Raw genomic sequence first — 23,857 nt, forward strand, 5'->3', positions numbered from 1 at the left:
ATTTTAGGCAAAAGGGAGAGAGTTTGCTTACCTTCGAAGGTGGCTCCTTATGCCAGCTGCTTCTAAATAGTGTAGCAGACGGGTGCTCTTCATGGAGTGCTCTCCAAATTTTCCACTGTCTACCTCATCAGTAATTAATGTTGGAACACCTCTTTCACAGTGGTATATATGTATTTTTAAATTCATGCACGTGCACTTTGATACTAACAGATTATATGCTTTCACAAAACAGAAATTTCAAAAGACAAATAGATACAAGACGGCAGTTGGGGTCATTTCCCCTCCAAATCTTGTGTAGATCATTCCATATACATTCTGGAATAAAGCCCTTCGCTTTGGAGACTGCTGAGTTGACCTGCAAGCACAACCTTTTTGTGCACGATGTTCAACTGAGGCCTGGAGAGGTCGTATCGCTTGCCTTTCACACAAGATCTGAAAATCAGGTGTGCCTGGCTCCAAAGCCTTGGTTCTGCTATGTTCCTCTTTGTCTCCCAGGAAATGGGAACTGACTTAACTAACTTCCCTGTGTTCCATTGTGCTCCTCTGTAACTCATAGTAATGAGCTTGACCAAATAGGAAGTAGGGGACAGATGGAATCACCTCGCCTCCAAGCCAGGGGTTCGCCCACAATCCCTCCTGGGCAGCACCAGCACGCAAGGGTGAGCCCTGCCCCAGATGTCTCACCCTACCCTTCGTGAAGAACTTGTAACTAGCCTTGCCTATGCCCATCAACTCATCACTTTTCTGGCCAGTCTCTACCTTCCAGAAAAGGAAAAATCAGAAATCCGCGGCATCCTCAGCCCCTCTGTGGTGCAGAGAGCATAGTTTTTTGTTTTTTGTCCTTTTTGAGACGAGGTCTCACTCTGTCACCCAGGCAGGAGTGCAATGACACGATCTCGGCTTACTGTAACCTCTACCTCCCAGGCTCAAGTGATCTGTCACCTCAACCTCTTGAGTAGCTGGAACCACAGACGCACGTCACCATGCCCAGCAAAATTTTTGTACTTTTGGTAGAGACGGGGTTTTGCCATGTTGCCCAGGCTGGTCTCGAACTCCTGAGCTCAGGTGATCTGCCCGCCTCGGCCTCCCAAAGTGCTGGGATTACAGGCATGAGCTACTGCACCCGGCTGAGCATAGGTGTTTGCGTATGTGGTTTTGACTCCCAGCTTGCCTCAATTGCCCAGTTTTCATCATTACAGTGTCTAGGAATTCAGAAAAGAATGTATGTCTCTGTCCCCATAGATGCTCCATAAATATTTCTTGCTTCCTTGGACTCCCGTGATGCATTGCACTTACCTGGGCCGTGGGTGACCTGTACCTGGGCCTTGGCCTTTATCTAAAAGCTGGCATTCTGGCAGTATGAGCTTTTGGAGAGTCAGGATGCTGGCCCGTGGGTATTAAGTCAGGTAAATCATTAAAGCTCCCACTAACCCATTCTTCCTAATAGGGGCTTGTCAGGAAGTGAGTAGGGATGGCACATGGGTGAGAGTGCCAGGCCAGGGAGGGTCCGCTCATGTGAGTGCCCTGCACTGCTTTGGGCTTCTTTGCTTTGCCTTTTTGCCTTAGGCTGCCTGCCTGCCTTTCTGAATTTGGGTCACCGTTGGGATAGTTTGAAAGGGACATTCATGTCCAGTAACTCCTAGGGTCTTCACAACTGCCCTGTGATACAAGTTACAATGACCTCATGGTCCAATAAAAAATGACTTTGCAAAGATCACACACTGAGCCTCCCACCCCAAGACATGCTGCCAGCCTTTCCAGGATGACATTAGAGGGTGGAAGGAACCCAGAGCAGGAGGGGCCTTCCAGCCATGGCCCAGCCCTCCATTTGACAAATGGGGAAACTGAGTCCAGAGAAGGGAAGAGATTTGTCTGAGATAAGGCTATCACAAAAGATTTCAGGCATTCTACGGAGCTGTGTTTTTTTTGTTTTTTTGTTTTGTTTTGTTTGTTTTTTGTTTTTTTGTTTTTTGAGACTGAGTTTCGCTCTTGTTGGCTGGAGTGCAATGGCACGATCTCGGCTCACCACAATCTTCGCCTACCAGGTTCTAGTGATTCTCCTGCCTCAGCCTCCCGAGTGGCTGGGATTACAGGCATGTGCCACCATGCCCGGCTAATTTTTTTGTAACTTTTTTGGTAGAGATGGAGTTTCTCCATGTTGGTCAAACTGGTCTCGAACCAGATCTCAGGTGATCCACCCACCTCGGCCTCCCAAAGTGCTAGGATTATAGGTATGAGCCACCGCGCCTGGCCTAGCTGTGTTTTTCTTAAAAGATGCTTTCTTGTGCACACGCCTGTCTGTGCCATCCTCCACCCACCCCCAAATGAGCAGGAATCCCCAGACACAGGACTTGCCCATGTTCTTTCTGCATGCCATAGGAGCCTGAAAGTTGGATTAGACGTAACTTGACAACTGAAACTCTACTGTAAATGGAAACAAAACACTAGGTGTTACCACTAAACTCTGACCTTGAAGAAGTGGCTTTCCTTGGAGCCTTGGTTTCCTTCTCAATAAACAGAGACTTGGCTACCCCCGGTGGATGTGGTGAGACTGGCCCCATGCCCTAAATTAGGGCAGTGGCTATTTGAAGTGGAAAGACCCTTTGTATGGCCAGTCTGGGTGTACGAAAGATGTAAACAGCCCCAAGATGATCCTTGTCTAGTACCGAGCCATCCAGGGATTCGACCCTATTTGCCCCGGAGCTGGACCAGCCTCAAATCCCCTGTAATCAGCTTGTGACTTCAAGGAGCTCAGCTTTGCCCAGTGCCTCCTGGTCACGGGGTGTCGGCCCAGAGCTCTGCTCCAGTACCAAGGGTACAGGCATCCAGCTCCCCGCTTCCCTAAGACTGGCAGAGCTGGGGAGGCCTGGAACAAAGAGGAAAGTGTGCAGTGTTGGCTTGGGGCCTGAAACCTCACCCCTTCCCCCACCTCACTCCTGGGCATAGAGGTGATAAAGCCGCTCACTCAGTCTGGTAATCGACATCCCCATGATGGCGGAGGCTGGGAGGCCTCCTGACCGGACTCATGGACTCAGAGAGGCTGTGTCCAGGCCTGCAGGCCCAGCCCTGGCCACCCAAACAAGCCTCCAATTGTTACCTCCCTTCACAGGAGGGGTGGACTGGAGCCTGAGACTCTGTCTTCCAGCCACCAGGCCTGGCAGTAGCTGATGCATAAACATTAGGGTTTTGCAGTAACTGAGCAGGGCTCCCAGGCCTTCAACCTGGGCAGAAAGAAGCATCATCTCCTCTCTTTGTGACCACACTGACTTGCCTCCCTGGGGCCTGCGCACCCTGGAATGGGAGAGAGCTCTTGCCAGGCCTCAGCTGATGGAGCTTTTGGCTACTGAGGCCTCTGCTGGACAGGAAGTCTGCCTGTATCTCCCCCTGCCCTGGCATTTGGGAGTGGGGAGGAAAGGGCTCCATCAGAAACAGCTCTACCATTTGACCTTAGGCCAGCCACACTTCTTGATGGAGCTTGTGTCCTCAGCTGTACTGGGGATGAGACCTAGCTGTCTGGGTCAGCGGCACTGAGGCTCCAGGGGAGCATGTGGGCTGTGCAGCAGGCTTGGGGAGTGCTGAGCAGCACAGATAGGGTTTCATAGCACAGTGGGAGCGCAGACAGGCCAGCTAGCCATAAGCGCCGCTGCTGGAGGAAGAGGTGGACTCTCTCGGGCTGGGGGGCCCAGTTCGAGGAAAGAAACAAGCAACTGCCCTGGGCTCCTTGAGCACCCAGCTATGGCAGTTCTTCTTGAGGACTTCTTTCCCCTAGCTGGGTGCCTTCTTCGGCTCCCTGCTGCGTGTGATAACTTGGGTGTGGCCCTCACAGCTGTGCAGAACTTGGGTGTGGCCCTCACAGCTGTGCAGAAGCTATCCCCAGAGGATTCTGGCCCCAGGTAAACAGAGTCGGCTCTGGGCTCGCCTTGCCTCCATCCCACAGCCCTGCTTGCTGTCTGTGGCACAGCCTAGAGTGGCACTGCACTGTGGCCCTGGCCCTCATGCGGCTGGAGCTGATCATGAAGTCCAGTGTCCCAGCAGTCATGGCTGGCATCATCACCATCTACAAGCTGGTGGTGGAAGTCCTTATCTCCAACTCACTCATTGACTGCATCAGCCTCTACGGGAATCTCCTCCAGCCAAGCGCTAGCCTGAGTGTGGGCCTGAGTGGCCTGGCAGCCAGCTGTGCCATCCGCACTCTGGGGGATGCAGTGCTGCCCAGAAGCACAGGCTATCTGTGGGCCTGATCCTGACCTCATCTTCACTGTATGGTCTCATTGCCCTCATTCTCTCCACAAAGTAACCTTTGAGCCCACCAGCCACAGAATACAATATAAAGATCACTCCTCCTCGTTCCAGAATGAACAGCCTGACACACATGTCCCTTCAGTAGTTGGTCTTGTGAATGCAGTGTCCTAGTGCAAATGCCCATCATCTGTTGACCCCATCCTTGCCCCTGCCTGCTCCATGCTGTGGACATCTGGGCCCCCTCATCACCCATCCTGGCCCCCCTGACCAGTGAGGATGCCCCCACCCATCTAGGGTGCTCCGTGTCTAAGGATGAATTCCAGTGTCATTTTCCTCTCCACTGTAGGTTTATTTATGGAAGATTGGACCTGTTCATACATCTGTGGGGCAGCCCTCCATCTCCCAGCTATATAAAGTCTCTAACCACAGTGTTGCATTGTGGAGTTACCATGTGGTCTGACACTTCCTTGGATGAACTACGCTCGCTCCCAGCCCTAGACAGTCCAGGGCCTAGCGGGCAGTGTGTGGTGTCTGCCAAGTCCTGGCATCCAAGCTGTGTCCAATAAAGTGCTTGGATGTGATTGGAAAAAAAATTGGATTAAAAAAAATTTCAGAAGTTATAGAGCCAACTACAGAGAAGCATAATAAATGAAAGAATGTCTTCTAGTTTTGACAGTTTGGTGTTTACCCTAAAGACTTCTCTTTGTGCATGTGTAGATACATGCCTATAAATATAACGTTTGTGTAGTTGGATCCCACTTTCTACATAGTTCTTTGCAACCCATTCTGTTCACCAACCCAACCCTTAGAGGTAAATACTGGCAGTGTTTCTCTCTGCACATACAACCAAGTGCTACTATACAAGTTCACCATCTCCCTGTTCCTTACACAATATGTACAACCTATTGCTTTTTTTTCCCCCTGAACAATCTACCCTGGTACTCTTCATAACACAGATGTGTTATGTGAAACACAGATGTGTTTCATTCTTCCAATTGCATAATATTTCATTCTAGGCATGTCCTACCATGATTAAGAAATAGCACCCCCGTCACTTTCTTCATACCACTCACCACCTGATGTATTACATGTATTTATTTTCTTCCCCAGCCTTCAACTAAACTATCAAGTTCCATAGGCAGGGATTTAGTATAGTTTTATCACTGAATTTCCATTGACTAGAAGAGTGTTGGGAGCATGTATTCGGGCATAATCTTTCCTTGGCACTATCATTTATTCATAGAAAATCCTCTCTTATGGAGAACTAACTGAAGCTTAGAGGAAAAGACTTTTTTTTTTTTTTTTTTTTTTTTGAGACGGCGTTTCACTCTTGTTGCCCAAGCTGGAATGCAATGGCGCCATCTTGGTTCACTGCAGCCTCCGCCTCCTGGGTTCAAGTGATTCTCCTGCCTCAGCCTCCTGAGTAGCTGGGACTACAGGCGTGCACCCCCATGCCCGGCTAATTTTTCGTGTTTTTAGTAGAGACAGGGTTTCACCATGTTGGTCAGGCTGGTCTTGAACTCCTGACCTCAGGTGATCCGCCCTCCTCGGCCTCCCAAAGTGCTGGGATTACAGGCATGAGCCACTGTGCCCAGCCAGGAAAGGATGTTTTTAAGGTCACACAAGTGGAGGAGCTGGGAGTTAAACGTGTCTGCTGAGAGTGACAGTGAACTTTGCATGTGCCCAGTCTTACCAAATTAGTGTTCTCTTACTTGAATTATTGCCCATCTAACCACCAAATGTGTATCTTCTCAGGGATGTCAGTTTCCCCAGGGTCCAGATCCTGACCCCACGCCCGCACACGGCCAAGAAGCCAATCGTTTACATTTAACATTCCATTATAGGATGCATACCTTTTCGGTTATTTAGGGAGGATGTGGTTTTGCCTGGAAGGCTTTGAGAATGCTGGGCAGCTCAGGGGACTTGGGGCTTAAATCAGAGGACAATCAACTTTTTTCTTTTTTTTTTTTTTTTTTTTTTTTTTTTTTTTTTTTTTTGAGACGGAGTCTCGCTCTGTCGCCCAGGCTGGAGTGCAGTGGCGCGATCTCGGCTCACTGCAAGCTCCGCCTCCTGGGTTCACGCCATTCTCCTGCCTCAGCCTCCTGAGTAGCTGGGACTACAGGCGCCCGCCACCGCGCCCGGCTAATTTTTTTGTATTTTTAGTAGAGACGGGGTTTCACCGTGGTCTCGATCTCCTGACCTTGTGATCCGCCCGCCTCGGCCTCCCAAAGTGCTGGGATTACAGGCGTGAGCCACCGCGCCCGGCCGACAATCAACTTTTTTCTAAAGGGCCACATATAGCGTAAATATTGTCAGCTTTGTGGGACATGCAGTTCTCAGCCTGCCGCTCAGCTTTGCTGTTGCAGTACAAAAGCAGCCGTAGACAAATGAGTGTGGCTGTGGTTCCAATAAAATTTTATTCATGGTCACTGAAATGTGAATTTATTATAATTCTTACGTATCACAAAATATTAGTCGTTGTCTTTTTTTTCTCTCCAGCCACTTAAAAATGTAAAACTCATTCTTAGCTGCCATAGTTTGCCAACTTTGGCTTACAGCAAATGCAGCAAAGTGGCCCAAAGTTTTCTGAGCTTGTGCCCGTGCTGTCTCGGCTCAGAGTGGGCAAGGCTCAGAGAGCTGCTGTTATGGAATTTGACCCACATAGAAAGCACCAGGTAGAAACCTTGTTTCCTTCAGAGACCAGTACCCGGAAACAAGGGGAGGACCTGAGCAGGCAAGGCGCAGAATTTGGCATCAGAGACCCCCAGTTGGAAGCTTCTCTGAAGCCTAGAGCGCCCTGGTTCTGCGCTTTTCCCTCCCTCTCATTTCTCATCCGTGAAAAGGGAGCAATCTCTCCCCAAAAGCTTGTTCATGGTGGTTAAATCAGAATGTATGAGCAGCCCCTGGCAGGGTGCCTCAGCTCGCTGGTGCTGCTGATAAATGCACCAGCTCCCTCCTCTCAGTTGTACTTTCAAGACTGGCGAGTGCCTTCTGCCTCGAGGGCCACCAGGGGTTTCGGGAGGTTCAGTCATGCAAGGGTCTTGACATCACTGGAAGGCTTAAAGGAAGTGGCTTCAGGAGCACTTAATGCTTGAGGTCACCCTAAGGTCAGGCTTCGGGCTGTTAGTCCATCACTCTTCTTTTTTAAAAGACTTGGCAGGATGGAACTGGTCAGAGGGTAAAATGCCAGGCTAGGAAACCAAACAACTCTAGTCCCAACCCTGGCTTTTGTTTGTATGCTAGGCTGGGCACCTGCCCTCTGACCTCAGGCGCCTCCTGTCATGTGCCAGTGTTACAGCAGTCTGCAATTTCTTGAGCTTCGTTCTTTCTTACTGCAGCCCAGGCTGTCTTTTTTTCTTTTTTTTGAGAGTGTCTTGCTCTGTCGCCCAGACTGGAATGCAGTGGTGCGATATCTGTTCACTACAACCTCTGCCGTTCAGGTTAAAGTGATTATATTCTCGTGCCTCAGCCTCCCAAGTAGCTGGGATTATAGGCATGTGCCACCACGCCCCACTAATTTTTGTACTTTTTTTTTTGAGACGGAGTCTTGCTCTGCCACCCAGGCTAGAGTGCAGTGACACGATCTCAGCTCACTGCAAGCTCTGCCTCCTGGGTTCACACCATTCTTCTGCCTCAGCCTCCTGAATAGCTGGGACTACAGGTGTGTGCCACCACGCCGGGCTAATTTTTTTTTTTTTTTTTTTTTGTATTTTAGTAGAAACGGGGTTTCACTGTGTTAGCCAGGATGGTCTCCATCTCCTGACCTCGTGATCTGCATGCCTTGGCCTCCCAAAGTGCTGGAACTGCAGGCGTGAGCCACTGTGCCAGCCCGTTTTTGTATTTTTAGTAGAGATAGGGTTTTTGCTGTGTTGGCCAGACTGGTCTCGAACTCCTGGCCTTAACCAATCCGCCTGCCTCGGCCTACCAGAGTGCTGGGATTACAGGTGTGAGCCACCGCGTCCAGCCTTGAGGTTCTTTCTTTTAATGCCCCAAAATTTGTTTAAATGAGTAAGAAACACAACAAAACAAGTTAAAGGGAGCTGTCATGGATTACGTAAACCCCTCCCGCCCACCTTTGTGCTGTGTACTAAGCAGTTGGAAAGCCCTGCGTCCCCTGCTTCCCTGCACCTCGGGAACCCACGTGGGATGCTGTAGGAAGAGGACAAGATGGAGCAACGTCTGCATTCTGTTGGCCCTGGGACCCTCCTCTTGCCAGGACTACCCTGCCTCTGAGCGGCAGTAGCCATGTGCCCTCCCTCTGCCAATATAGATTGAGAACCTGCCGCAGGCCAACCCGGGGGCTGGAGCGCTATGCCGACACACTGACATGGGTCAAAAGGCCACGGTTTGGCCGGGCGCGGTGGCTCACGCCTGTAATCCCAGCACTTTGGGAGGCTGAGGCGGGCGGATCACGAGGTCAGGAGATCGAGACCATCCTGGCTAACGCAGTGAAACACCGTCTCTACTAAAAATACAAAAAATTAGCCGGGCATGGTGGCAGTTGCCTGTAGTCCCAGCTACTCGGGAGGCTAAGGCAGGAGAATGGCGTAAACCCTGGAGGCGGAGCTTGCAGTGAGCTGAGATCACACCATTGCACCCCAGCCTGGGCGACAGAGTGAGACGCCATCTCAAAAAAAAAAAAGCCACGGTTTTTGCAAGTTATACAGTGTGGCCAGGGCCATCTGGCATCTGAGTGTTGGGGGAGAGGTCCTGAATCTTAACACCCCATCCACGGCTTCCTGGGAGAGGGAGGTCTCTTGTGGGTCGTGAGACCCCCAGCAGTGGGATAGGGAGGGTGAGGGGTGGGGACATGAGAAATCCTTCTCTGTGCTGGACCCTGGGCCCAGGCGCTGGCCAAGCTGAGAGGTCATGACTCTGTTAGGAGAGTCAGGATTTGAACTCGGTCTGCCTGACTTCAGAGGTCTTTCCTCAACAGCCCTGTGGGTTTGGAGTGGGGGGTTTTGGGGGATGCTGTTTTCACCTCTCAGAGCTCTGATAGTCCAGCACTCTCCAGGGTTTTGATAATGGCTGAGGATGAACACTGGTCTGGCACAACAGATACACACAGAGCCAGCTTTGCCTAAAAGCTAAATTGAAAAGTGGCAGGTTTCTTTGTTTTGCAATTTGTATGTGCTGTTCCCTCCTCTGGCCACTCTGGCTGCAGACACGGTATGACCCAGGTTCCATTCTTTTTTTTCTCACTCTGTTGCCGAGGCTAGAGTAAGGTGGCATGACTCACTGCAACTTCTGCCTCCCAGGCTCAGGTGATCCTCCTACCTCAGCCTCCTGAGTGGCTGGATACAGATGTGTGCCACCATATCCGGCTATTTTGTTGTTGTTGTTGTAATTTTAGTGGAGACCTGGTTTCACCATGTTGCCCAGGCTCGTCGTCTTGAACTCCTGAGCTCAAGTGATCCGCCCATGTTGGCCTCCCAAAGTGCTGGGATTACAGGCGTGAGTCACTGCGTCCTGCCCCTGGTTCTGCTCTTAAGGAGTTCCCAAACTGAGTGACAGATGGGTAATAAGCTAGAGACTGTAGAGGACATAGCAAGAGCAGAGGCCTGGAAGAGAATGGAATGTTCTAGAAAGTAGTCTTATCCCCAGGGAGTGATGATGGGCTGCTGGGGATCCCAGATTCTGGGCTGTAGATTGCTCCCCACCAGTAAAAAAGGCTCCCACAAGAAAATCACAAGCTGTCTGGGGCTAGTACCCTTCTCTAAGTCATCACCAACTGTTCATCAGCTTGACAGACACCAGAATAAATACACGTTGAGTGAATGGACTTCGTTACCATGTTCCAGTTCCAGCCACTGGCTGGTGGGGGCAGATGGTGCTGAGGTTGCCCGGTCAAGGGTAGCTTGCTCTTCTTCCTTGCTCCAGCAAATACTTGTGGAGGGAATTCTGCCAGGCTTCGTAATGGATACTGATAGAAAACTTAACAGCAACGCCTTAAGGAAGGAACTTTCATCTCCATTTTCTAGGTGAGGAAACCAAGGCCCAAAGCAGGGCTACCTTGTATCCCACTCCAAGGTGAAAGGAGGCAGCTTGCTGCATTTAAACGTGGGTCAGCTTCCAAGCCCAGCAGTGATCAAGCCGGCTATGGTGGGCGCAGCAGAAGGGGAGCATGAATCTGAGATTGGTTGCAGTGTCATCGTGTGCCTACTGAGGAGCAGGGGCCATGTCCCTCCCCCTACACCTAGCACTGAACCACACTGAGCACCCTGTTTCTTAATCTGACCGATCGGTCCCCATTTCTTCCCCCTGCACATACTGTTCTGTCCACCTGGAATGTAGCCTTGCCACTGCTTTCCCACTTGGCAGACTCTCTGTGTGTCCTTCACGGCCCAGCTCCAGTGTCACCTCCTGGGAGCTCATCTTTTTTTGTACCTGGGCAAAACTGGAAATTTTTCCCTCCAGGGTTCTCACAGTGCCTCATACCAGCCTCCTGTTGAAGCCAAGACCACACTAGCCACTCATCTTCATCTGCCTCCCCACTGCCCCCACCCCACTGGACTGGAAACCCCTTCCTTGGTGTCAGGACTGGGTCCAGTTTCACCCGGGGCCCCAGCCTCACTTAGCATGAGACCTGGAGCATAGGTCACTGGTATTTTAGTGAGTCCTAGTGCCGCAGCTGCCTGGGTGGATGTGGATGTGATCCAGGGCGTGGGTAGGCAGGTTTTCTAAAGTGGAGTTTGACCTCGACCTGCCGATGACAAGGTCCAGCAGAGGGGTATGTCCTTGGACCCCAGCAGCCCCCATTGCCAGAGGCTAAAATCGAGCAGCTGCTCAGTGGGGCCCCAGGGATGACTTCAGAGGCTCCAGACCCCTGGAACATCAGATGCAGTCCCCAGTAAAACAGGGCCTGTGATAATAGCACTTGCCTCACACGGCCAGTGTCATTCACTCATGCTCTGCCAACATGTTTTTATTTAAATTTTTTTGTTTTTATTTAAACAAAAAATGTTTTTATTTAAATTATGTTTTTATTTAAATTGCTTTGTTCTAAGTAATATGAAATCATAGGGCTTGTAAAAATTATTTTGAATAGGTGATTCCATTCACACCATTCAGAATTCAAAAAAGTGCCAAAGGCTATAAAATGAAATCTCCCTTTCACCCTGTCCCCAGTCACCCAGGCCCCCCAGGTTAGAATGTCACCTTTCTTGTACATTCTTTTTTTTTTTTTTTTTTAGACAGAGTCTGCTCTGTCGCCCAGGCTGGAGTGCAGTGCAGTGGCGCCATCTTAGCTCACTTCATCTCCCAGACAAAGTAATTCGTGTCCCTCAGCCTCCCAAGTAGTTGGGACTACAGGCACGCACCACCATGCCCAGCTAATTTTTGTATTTTTAGTAGAGACAGGGTTTTGCCATGTTGGCCAGGCTGGTCTCGAACTCCTGGCCTCAAGCTGGGATTACAGGTGTGAGCCACCGCGCCCAGCCTCTTGTGCATTCTTTTAAATAGATGTGTATATTCTCCTTCTGCCCCCAGCCAATTTTTTTTTAAAACACAAAAGGGAGCATACAATATACACACTGCTCTGTTTTTGGTTTTGCTTTTGTTTTTTGGGACAGGGTCTCACTCTGTCACCCAAGCTGAAGTGCCATGGGGTGATCACAGCTCACTGCGGCCTCGAACCCCCAGGTTATGTATTCCATTATATAACTATGCCACGCCACGTTTTCTGAAATCATAGATTGATGTCGCTGCATTGCTTGTTTTTAATCTATTCTAATGTGTTCCAGAAAAATACAGTATATACTTTGCATCCCATAAGCCAAATGCAGGTAATTCCGCAGGCAGAAAGCCCAGCACGTGGTGGGCCTAGCAGTCGCTGTTTAGTGAACCCTCCCGGTGATGCTTAGTGCCTTGCCACAGCCTCTGATTTAATCCCAGTGTCCACCCTATGAGTTAGACTTGACCTGGTGTGTCACTGGGATCCCCCAGAAGTTTGTCAGCTGCTCACTACCCACTCAGAACAACAGCTCTGGGCCTGAAGGCTCCCCAGAGACTTGAGAGAGGGAGACTCGGGGCAGTGCCAGGACATACTGGGGGAGGGGCTGTCTTTCCAGTTGGGCAATGCAGAGAACTTAGAGAGAATGGAGTCCCTGTGGTATGAGGGAAGCCCCAGCATGTGGAATAAATGTCCCAAGGCAGGCTAAGGGGTCAGACTAATGGGAAGGAAGGACACAACGCACACACAGAAGGGGCTCTGAGCTGTACGCTCCTCCTGGGCCAAAGTCTTCTTCCTCTTTCGCAGCCTCTGATGTGAGAGCCTTGGCTTTTGCAATCGTTGCCCTGACTGACAGCTTCCAGAGAATGAAAAGACCATACTGGGAATATGCCTGATAACAGCTACGCCCAGGGCTATCTGTGATGATCTTGAAGTAAAGGGTGCTTCTGGGTTCTGTGGAAACCGAGGCCCAGAAACCCACAGGCAGGCCGTGGCCAGCTCCACTCACTTCCAGTGCCCAGTCTGGTGTGGTGTGCGTAGCGAATGCCAGTCATTTCTTTGGTGTGCCTCCCGCAGCCCTGTTCTCCCACAATCAGTTAAAGGCCTGCCTAATGTCACATTTCCTGATTTCCTCATTTTTATAGCTGAAAAGAGTACTTTTCTCCAGCAAGGCGGACATCCCACTGGCCTCTCAATCACCTGTGGCTAAGCAGGGCTCTTCACCTGCTGGCCTCTGCCCTTCCTGCTGCCTCATGTCCTCGGCTTCCAGTGGATAGAAGTAAACTGCCCTTTTTCTCTCCTAGCCCTTTGCCCACTGGAAACACCTTGGCCCAACACTCTTACTCACCTTGTGCACTTTTCCAAAGTGCATTCCTGCCTAGCATGTCATCTATGTCCAAATAACCTTGGGAGTCTTATGGTTTGGGGATTGTTGCCATCAGGAGCACTGGGTAGGGAGTCCGGAGCCCTGAGCTCTCTGCTGCAGACTCCTGAGTGATCTGGAACTTGCCTCACCCTCTCAGGGCTCAGTTTCCTGCCCTGTGAACAGCAGGAAGGTCAGGGCAAGGTGGGATCACATCTCCAATGTGACAAACGAAGCTGTTGCCATTTTGCTGACCATCCAATGGAAGACAGGGGAGAAGTGGAGGACAGGGGAGAAGTGGTGCAAGGGGGACTTAGCTGGAATTCACAGAGCAAACAGGCCGATGGGCTGGAATCAGAAGCCAGCGCCTTCAGCTCCAAATCCAGGTTGTTTCTCCTATATCTGTGCTACTCCTACCAAGTAATTTGGGCCCCCTCACATAGGAGGGTTGGTTCCTGGGCCTCCCAGTTAGAGAGTCTAGAACCACCAGACCCCAGGCATGGCTTCACCAGGGAAATGAGACCCTCACGAATCCGAAGCCTCTGCCTCTCTGAGACCTGGCTACAGAGAGAGAAGACCATACTTCCCCTCTCTCCCCAGGAAATGGTCGGCCAGCCCAGTGTCTTGAAGTCAGCTAGGCTGGTTTGGGCACCTGAGGTCGGGAATAGGCCAAGTTTCCTGGGAGAAAGACTGGTGTGGTGCCAGGAGTCAGGCAAGATACCTGAACACAGGAACCTGCCAGTCCAGGCCCTGCCCTGTAGTAACCTGGGCCCAGACACGCCTATAATAGTGTGGTTTGTTTCTCTGCAGAAGTTGACGGGTCGCCTCATGCTGGCCGTGGGAGGAGCAGTGCTTGGCTCCCTGCAGTTTGGCTACAACACTGGAGTCATCAATGCGCCCCAGAAGGTGAGTACTATGCCATCGTTGGCTTATGGACATGAGCCTGCTCTGTTGCACATCACACATGCCCATGGTCTCACACCACCACCTGAATTAGTCTCACACCACCCCAGAAGGTGAGTACTATGCCATCGTTGGCTTATGGACACGAGCCTGCTCTGTTGCACATCACACATGCCCATGGTCTCACACCACCACCTGAATTAGAGTCATTTACATCAACGCACTGTCTGCCTCTCCAGCCAATTTTCTGGCCCTGACAATGTCAGAGACTCGTCTCTTGCTTTGGAATCTTAGGGCGGCAGAATTCTAGAATCTCAGGTCCCACAGAATCCTGGGGTCTTTTATAGGGCCTCTTGACCAACCCTCCACCCAACTCAGTCGTATAATAATATGTTGGATGATATAATAAACTCAGAGCAAAGCTCAATACAACAATGCTGCATTTCCATGGCATTCTGGGGCTGCAGAGGGTTTTCCTGGGCTTGTCTCACTTGATGCTCACTGCAGCACTGTAGGCAACAGGCACCACTCCCAGCCTGCAGGTGTGGGAAATGGCCAGGGAGAGGAAACCTGCCCAGTATCACCCAGCTAGTCAGAGACAGCTGGTATCCAACACCTGCCTGCCAGGTGGTCCTTGAGCCTGCACTCATACCCATCCACAGGCAGTGCACTTCCTTTTAAGGCATCCAATTGTAGGTTGAAACTGCATCCTCTCCCTGAAGGCCCTGTGCCAGTCAAAGCAGAAATGGCGTCTTGCCCTGGGGAGCCGCAGGGGGTGAAGGTCTGTGCTGGCTTCCTCCTCCCTACCGTGCATCCTAGATCTGTCCTCACTTGTTTACTTGAATGTCAGGATGGGAAGGGACCTAGATCATCTCCTCCAGCCCAGCCTACTTGCATTAAGGAGGAGAGAAGAGGAAAAGGGGGTAGGGGGTAGGGACAGGAAAGGAAACTAACTGAGCCCTTCCTCTGTACCAGGCATTTTGCTTGTGTTTATGAGATTGGGTGGTGATTTCCATTTTATAGACCCAGAAAACTGAGGTCCAGGCAGATGAAATGACCGACAGGCCCAAGGTCACAAAGCTACTGAATGTTGGAGTCAGAAGCCAAGCTCTTTATTTCCATGGCCGCAGGCGGTCTTCCTAACCAGCTGCCTTGCCAGTTTAAAAATCTGTACCTTCTCAGAGAGGACCAAATGAGTGGGCAGTCCTCACTCACGTCAGGACCACATTTCTTGTCTAGACGGATGCGGCTAGAAAGTGAGTGTGGTGACTCCCAAAGATCAGGGGCCTGTTTGGGGGAACCAGGTAGTGTCTGGAGTTAGCTGGGCTCTTTTCCAAATAGGCACTATGGGCTATGGGCCATGCCCGATGCCAAGGAGCAAGTCACCAGGAAGGCTTGGCCTGCTGAGTCATGCTCAGCTGCCGCGGAGGTGACGGGACTTTTCCAAGTTTGCCGGGCATGGCGACCGTGGGCCCATGTTTGGACCAGCCCCAAGCCCTGCATTTGCTAAGTGCTCTTGACAGCTCTTGCCGAAGTGTGTGCTTCAGAACTGGCTCCCTTTGGGAATCCTTACAAATGGAAAGTCTGTAAGACAGGCTGGGAGGAAACAGAGGGAGGCTGAGCTCTCCACTTTGCTGCACACTAGGGTTTCCAGGACACCCCCAGATTCTGATTTAATTGGTCTGGGATGCTGTTTGGGCATTCAATTAAAAGTTTCTCCACCAATTCAACTGTGCAGCCAAGGTTGACAGTACTGGACTGAGTGACGTCTTGACTGTGATCTCATAGTGAGTTAATGACAGAACTAGGACTCTAAGGTCAGGACAGAGAAGGTGTTTTCCAGAAACAGAACAGGGTTGGGGTGAGCAGGGGGCCTGCAAAGTAAAATGCCCAGAAGAGAGAAAGCCTGGCATGAGTAAAGCATGAGTAGTTTAGTGTGTCACTAGAGTGAACAGGAGGAGGGGGAAGGTTGGGGAGGTCAACAAGGTAGGCAAGAGCCAGACCACAAAGGGCCCTGTAAGTATGGCATGGCACAGTCAGAAGGGGCGGTGGGGGTGGGGAGGGGCAGCTAGGGAGCATGGACTTCAGGATGAAGACAATAGGAACCCACTGCCCAGGGCAGACGTGATCAGACTTGCATTGTACGGAAATGACTCAGGCGTCTGGTATGGAGGGGTAGACCTAAGAATGTGAGACTAGAGACGGGAAACCATGAAAGTTGCCGTTGCACTAGTGACATAAAAGCAAACCCTCAGAGGAAGAATGGACAGGATTTGGTCATCAATTCCGTGCGAGGGCAACAGAGAAGGGTTTAAAAATGGTTTCTAGGTATCTGGTGATGTGTGGTTTGAAGGAGCAGGTGTGCCAGGAGCTGAGAGGTGGCCATGGGATGTGCAGGAATGGAGACGTGGGTGATACAGCTGGAGATGTGCAGGAGGCACCTGCATGTGTGGGTCTGTTTCTTAGACCCAGGCTGGAGAAAAGTTGAGAGTTAGTCACTGGTATCCACACAGCGGAGGAAGATCTTCTAGGGAGACTGTGGAATAAAAAGAGAAATGAAGAGTAAGGCAGGCGTGGTAGCTCACACTGTAATCCCAGCACTTTGGGAGGCTGAGGTGGGTGGATCACTTGAGCCCAGGAGTTCAAGACCAGCCTGAGCAACACATCAAGACCTCATCTCAATTTTATAATTAAATCAATAAAAATTAAAAGTAAAAAGATTAAGGCCCCAGAGAACAACCCATTGCTAGAAAAGGACCCTAAGTAGAAGAACAAGAGCTGGTATCTCTAAAACCAGGAGAGGATACCCTCCCAACACAGAGGGAGAATGTAAGCTGTCGAAGGGCCAGGGTATTTGTCTGGTTTGTCCACGGCTGTGTCCTCAGTGCCTAGAACGGTGCCTGTCATAGTAATAGACACTGGTGGATAGTGAGTGGATGAACAGAGTGGAGGAATGCCATCAGGTGCCCCAGGGGTTGAACTGGGCAAGCCTCTCCACATTGCTGAATGCAGAAGAGGCGATGGTGGCCTTGTGGCCATTTGGGCTGACTGGGTGACACAGCACGGGTAGAAGCCTCACTACGATTGGGTGAAGAGTGAGAGGCAGATGAGAAAGGGTGGAGACAGCCCTTCCAAAAGAGTTGGTGGGAAATGGAGAAAAGAGTTGAGGAGGTTTGGAATTATGGTATGGCTGGGAATTTATGTATGTATGTATGTATGCATGTATGTATGTATTTTAATGAAAGTCATTTTAAAACATGTTGGAAGGAATCAGCAGAGGAGAGCGTGAAGATAAGGAAGTGAGGGCGGAGGTCTTGCAGGAGGGAGGTGGTGTCGGAGCAGAAGGGAGGGGCTGCCTTTGGCCAGGAGGGACTGAGATACCGTTTTTTTTTTTTGAGATGGAGTCTTGCTCTGTTGCCCAGACTGGAGTGCAGTGGCATGATCTTGGCTCACTGCAACCTCCGCTTCCTGGATTCAAGTGATTCTCCTGCCTCAGCCTCCTGAGTAGCTGGGCTACTGGTACAGGTGCGTACCACCATGCTCAGCTAATTTTTGTGTTTTTAGTAGAGATGGGGTTTCACCAGGTTGGTGAGGCTGTCTCAAACTCCTGACCTCAGGTGATCCACCTGCCTTGGCCTCCCAAAGTGCTGAGATTACAGGTGTGAGCCACCATGCCCAGCCAGGGACTGAGAGACTTCCAAAGATGTAGACAAATCTGAGATGGACTTCTGTGATCCCTGAGGCCTCCCGTCTAATCAGAAATAAGCGAGAGGTTATAACTGTCATGGACTATGGGCAGAACCTCTGACCAGGGCATCACAGGGCTAGTCAGCAGCTCAGAGGGCCCAGGTGAGGCTGTAAACTGCATTCACAGGACCATGTATGGGCACCTGTCCAAAGGTCACTTCGGGAACCAGCCCCAGCAGACCAAAACTGGAGATGTGAGTGGCCAGAACCGAGAACACTGAAATCTAGCGGTGTTTCCTGGGCAAGCACCCAGGCGCTCGGTCTGTTGACTTTTGCACTTTACAAACACTTCTCACAAGGCTGGCTGCAGTTTTTGCAACCCGGAGACAGATTAGAAGTGACACATGTAACATGTGAAGAGAGGATAGAAGGACCCAAGAGGAAGAAATGAAAGTGAGGCTCAGAGCCCACATGTAGTAACAGGGCAGAGCGACTCCTGTGCCCGGGTAGGGCTGAAGGCCTGCCCTAGGGCGGCACAGATTCCATCCAGTCAACTCTTTCATTCAGCCAGGACTTCCTGAGCATCCACGCTGTGCCAGATGCTGTCCTAGACAGTGAGGAGGGAGAAGTATAGCTGTGAACACAGCAGGCATATGCTGGCCCTCAGGGAGCTGCCTGAGACACAGTCCGAGCCAGGCCCTGTCTCCACAGCAGTGGGAGAGACCCCTTGGAGAAAGCCAGAGTGTCACTAACAGAGGGCTTCAAGGTGCTGTGAGAGCAAACGGGGGGCAAGTAATGCTGGGGCTGGGGAGACAGGGGAGATTTAAAAAAGGGGCTTCACGGAGGACTTGGCAGGCATGCTTGACCTTGAAGTGTGAGTTGACCCCATAGGGCAGGAAGGGCAGGTGTCTGGGCAGTGGGAGTGGCTTCTGCAGAGGTGCAGGGATGTGAAATGTTCTGCTGATGAGGAATCGCTAACTGCCTGCACTGGGCACACCAACTTCCCTTGTCTGTTTAGAAGAACCTCTCTTAGGAAACAGCATTGGGTTGGCCATGGTTTGCCTACTCTTGAAAAGAGGCTTTGCCCCACGAATGGTAAGGATGCCAGAAGCTTGTTCTCTTCCATAAAACAGGCCCCAAAGGGCTTCCTCCTGGAAGTGGTTGATTAATTCTACTTGCTTACATGTTTACAAAGCACCTCCCCATAAATTACCGCCTCACAGCAACTCTACAAGGCAGGCGGAGCTGACATTATCTTCCCCTCTTCTAAATGAGGGAACTGAAGCCAGATGAGGTATCTGGAGAGTGAAGGGCTAAGCTAGAGGTGGGCTCCAGGCCTCACGCTTCCCCAGCTCTGCGCACTGGCCCTGCCCTGCTGTGAGTGATGACAGGAAATTCCTGCCATGCATCCCCTCCTGGAGGAGGAGGACAGAGGTGGAAGAGGTGAGCCCAGCCACAGGGGGAGCAGCTAAATGAACAGGGAATCCTGACCATCATACTGGGCTCATCTGAGCACTGCCTTTCCCCTCCCCAAATGACTGAGCTGCCAGTAGAAATAACTGAGTGCCAGTAGACTAACAGCACTGAGAAACCATGAAGTCCTGGCCCAAGGGACCGTGTCAGGCATGTCTAAGAATAAGGCATCCTCAGAATCCAGAGAGTTTGGGCCAGAAAAGACCTCATTGTTTGACAAACAACACTCCTTGTTTGACAAAGGAGGAACCTGGTCTGCAGAGGAGGTGAGGTCTGCCCAAGATGACCCAGCTTGGTGAGTGAAAGAGCTGGAGGCAACACCCGCCTCCCAACCCAAGCCCTGTGTCCCGTCAGGCTGAGCTGGGCTTCGTGCTCCAGGCAGCCTCTCCTTCTCTCTCCTATGTCCAAAGAGCTCTGGTCCCCTCTCCCCTTCATCCATCACCACTACCATAAACCCTTACTGCTCACTTAAGGCTTGTTATACATTGTTTCAGATTATTATACAATCCAGGCATTGTTATACATACTCTAGAAATAGTAATTATTTGTTCCTCAAAATAACCCCATTAGGCAGAAACCATAATTTTCCCTGCTTTATAAGAAACTGGGTCACAGAGATGTTAAGCAATGAAAGCAAGGACACACAGCTAATAAGTGGCAAGGCTATGATGTAACTCCAGGGAGTCTGGCCCTAGTCTGTGCCCTTGTGGAAGATGGGCACAGTCCCAGATGGCTACCTAAACACCCTTTCACTCACCTACAACTGCCACCCAGCTGGCCGTGTGTGCTCTCACTTCGGAGCTGAGTCAAGCTCAGTCATGTACCAGCGTCTCAAGTTTCCCACACACAGTTGCACAATCTCTTACACCATCACATCCTGTCATATCACATCACCCCTCAAGCCCTTCAGTTAGATTCGTGGCTTGCTGGTCATTTAGTGTCAACTCTCCACCTCCGGCGCCGTGCTGGGCACCAGCGACACGGATGCATCAGACCATCTCCATGCTGAGGTTTACTACAGAGGGAGCACACGGTACTTTACAGTTAGCCGTCTAAAGGCAATGATGGAAATGTGAACAAGCACAGTGGAAGCAGGGAAGGGAGAGGAAGAGGGTGCTTCGCCCTTAGAGCCGGGTTTTTCAACCTGGCACTGTGATGTTTCTGCTGGTGTTGCAGAGGCATGTCCCGTGCGTTGGAGGATGTTTATCAGCATCCTTGGCTTCCACCCTCTGGATGCCAGTAGCCAGTGTGACAACCAAAAATGTCTCTGGGCATTGGCAGATGTCCTATGGGGTGCCAAAGCCGCCTCTGTTTGAGAACCAGTTGCAGTGGAGAGGGAGGGGTGGTTCTTAGGAGGAAGGCTTTCCAGAGGAGTATCTGTGCATGCCCTGAAAGGTGATTAGGCCCGAGCAAAGATGTGAGGTGTCGTATGAGGGAGTCACCGCGTGTGCCTCGTGAGTCATAGTTGGGGTAGAGGAGTCACTTTATTGCAAGAGCTTAGAAGGGCTTCGGGTACGGCTGCCGCGGTGGGATGATTCCTCTGTCTGCCGGCAGGCCTGGCCTTGGTTTGGAGACTAGCCATGTCCGTGCCCTTCCAGGCAAGCAGCCTGGGTGGTCCAGCCCTCTGCAGGCGGGTTGGGGCTCAGCTGTAGCCCCAACCTGGGCCTCTTCCCCCAGGCACCAAAATGAGGCCCCAGGGGACCCAGTGGGGAGGGTTATCTGTCCAGCCCCACCTGGAAAATCTGGCTCCAATCTCCCAGCTGACCCTGGGGTGTGGCTGAGAGTTGCTGTGGAGATGAAGGCCCTGGGCTGAGAGCTTGGAGGAGGGGCGGTGCGGGGCCAGCCCCAGCTGGAAGACGGGCAGGCAGGGAACAGGGGTGAAGGCCAGGCTGAGAGGCTAAGCCGGAGAAGCTGGCCCTTTCCTCCTTGTAACTGGCGCTGAAAGCTTGGCTGGCAGTTAGCTCCTTTTTCCCCACAATAGCATCCAGTAGAGCACAGGGAGGGTTGAGATGGAGCTTCAACCTGGCCCAGGGATCCCTGCTGGGGATGACCTAGCCGACCTAGTCCTCCTGGGGTAGAGGAATGTCTGGCAGGAAGGATGGTGAGACCAGCCAGAGGTTCCAAAACACATACCCCTCCCGGCAGTGGTCTAGAATCCTAGATCAAGGGTTGGCAGGAGGGCCACAACCAGCCAGCAGCCTGTTTTTGTCTACCCCGTGAGCTAACAATGGTTTTTACATTTTTACAAGGTTGAGAAAAAAAAGAATGTGGCTCACAGACCCTGCCTAATGGATTCTAGCTAGCCTTTTACATAAAATGTTTGCCAGTTCGGCTCTGGAGCACTTTGACTTGCATGTTCCCTATTTACAGGGAACTCACCACCTGTAAGGTGGGCAGCCTCTTACCCTGAAGTCTATAAAGCTCTTCCTTCCCCGAAGCTGGAGTCTGGCCCTGGCGCCTCTGCCCTCTGGGGCTACAGACCTGCTGGGTTCCTCTGCCAGGAGCAGCTGAGCAGGGCCTGGAGACTAGCTTTACTCCCCGAGCAGGCCCCTAGTTCCTTCAGGTTCCTCCTTCCTCTTACATTCTTAAGGTAATGATTTCTGGCAATTTCAAAATGGAAAACCTTGTCCCTAAGGCTCCTCTGAAGGTGGCGACTTCTCTTCTTGAGAGAGCAACAGTGACAACAGTAACAGCTTACCCATGTGCCAGGCAGTGTCCGCCGCCTCATGCCGCTCTACAAACGGGAAGTGAGAAGTTCCTTGGTAGACAGGCGGACATGTGGTCTCACCCACAGTTGCCTAGACTGGCAGGAGGTGGTATGGGGATTCCCAGGGTGTCCTTAGGCTTGTGCAGGCCTCCCCCTCACCCCAGGAAAGCCACTGGGTGAGGAATAGCTTCGTGTACCAGAAGCCATCTGGTCCAAAGGATCTCAGCTGCCCACAGTCAACCTGCTTCTCTAGGGTGGTCTCCATGGTGGGTGTCCTCTAGGCTCAGTGAGGCACCTGGACAGAGATCTTTAGTAGCCCCTCAGCTCTCGGCTGGCCGATGCCATGGCAGTCCCCCTGGGAACTGACCAGAACCGCTCCTCCCTCCTCAACACGCTTGCCGCCACCCAGACCCCACGGCTGGGTGAAGAGACCGGGCTGGGAAGGGAGCACAGAAGCGGGTGAATGGCCGAGCCTGGCACATTTGGTGTGCGGGACACCGACTGCATTCTGAGGGGTGGTTCGCTGTGGGAAATGAGGTCTGACTTTGGTGGATAGGAAGAGTCAGGAGCAGAATCCAGATGAGACCCAGGGCAGGCTGCCTGGGTAGAGAAGTAGGACAGACTCGGAGGCAGAATCGAGAGGACCTGGTGATTGGTGGTTGTGGGGTGGTGGCAGCATCAAGTGTCTAACTCCTAAGCTTGGGATGGGCATGTGAGGTGGGAGCGTTCAGAACAGGCACGTGCCAGGTCTCACCTCACACATGACCCAGGGCTGCGGAGGCTGCTCGAGCCCACGGGATTGGGCCTGTGGGATCCTGTCAGGGCATAAGTAGAGTCTTCTTTCCTGAGGTGCACCCAGACACTTCTAGGGAGGATGTGTCCAGAGCTTTTCCCTATGTAGGGTTCTTCTCATTCTCCAGCATTCCCGCCTTTCCTGGGCCAAGAGTCAGCATGGAACCCCATATGAATCCCCAGGGAGGAGAGGGCACAGAGCACCGGAACCAGCAGTAGGAGTGGAAAACCAGGCGTGGCTTCTTCCCAGAAATCTCAGGCACCAAGAGGCAGAAACCCACTCCCCAGCCTCAGCTTGGCCAGGAAGTGCTGCTGTGGGCTGGAGAGGATGAGTCTAGGCCAAGGTTAACATGCAGAGAGCTGGCTGCTCACCCTTCCTCCACCCCATAAAGTGGTCTGAGTAACAGAGCAGCTAGGCAGCGTCCAGGAGCCAGCCCTGGACGAGGTTGGGTCCCTCTGACTGTGTGACCACAGACAGGAGACGTAACTCAGGGTGGAGCTCTGGTCACACCTCACTTATACACCTCTCTTATTAGTTGCCCCAACATCTCGACAGATCTTCAAGCTTATTTAGGTAGTTTCAGGCCTTACTTAGCACCTATTTACTCTTTCTTTGTATACAATTCAAACAAATTCCATTTGCTGACTTCTTGGCAAATTTCAAAAGGGGTGTGTAGAGTTGTACAAGACAAGCCTCTGAACCACGGAGGAGTGGGGGAATACCTTAGAACTATGGACTGCAGAAATTTAGCCATCAGGAGCCAGTCTGCACAGGCGCAAACACCTCTCTTTGCCCCTGCAGAGAGCCCCAAGGGCAGACACCATTGCCCTGCAGCCCTGCTTGTAGGTCTGGTTGCTCAGGAGAGCAAAGTGAAATCTTTTCAAATTTTCACCCCATAATGGGTCAGGAAAGGTTGGACCCTCAAAAGGGCAAGCGCCATTTATCTGGACAGTTCCCATATCCACCCTCATCCAGAACAGCCTGTTCTTGGTGGAGCCTGATAAACAGGGCATTACCGTTCCCAACCAGTCCTCCTCTGGGGTTAGTTTCGTCCATAGAAGAACACTTTGTGTTTTGTTGCTCTGTTTTTTTCTCAAAATCTACCTTCTCTCTGCCCCCAGCGGAATCAAGGGGTTCTAAGAGGAGAGCCAAACATCTTTAGTTCATCAATTCCTCCATTTACTCACCAGGTATCCCTGGCATTGGCTCTGGGACAGACCAGGTGTGAATCAAGTGTCT

General features: G+C 51.5%; 1 protein-coding gene across 1 annotated transcript in view; it reads left to right on the forward strand.

Annotated features, from left to right (window-relative positions):
- LOC105494864 (solute carrier family 2 member 1) overlaps positions 1–23,857 on the forward strand; it is a 33,885-nt gene that overhangs the window by 2,402 nt on the left and 7,626 nt on the right. The window contains exon 2 of the mRNA XM_011763783.2: positions 13,866–13,961. Coding sequence (XP_011762085.1) covers positions 13,866–13,961 — 96 coding nt within the window. The remainder of the gene's footprint in view (positions 1–13,865; positions 13,962–23,857) is intronic.

The sequence above is a fragment of the Macaca nemestrina genome, chromosome 1, assembly GCF_043159975.1.
Source record: "Macaca nemestrina isolate mMacNem1 chromosome 1, mMacNem.hap1, whole genome shotgun sequence".
Taxonomy (NCBI): Eukaryota; Metazoa; Chordata; class Mammalia; order Primates; family Cercopithecidae; genus Macaca; species Macaca nemestrina.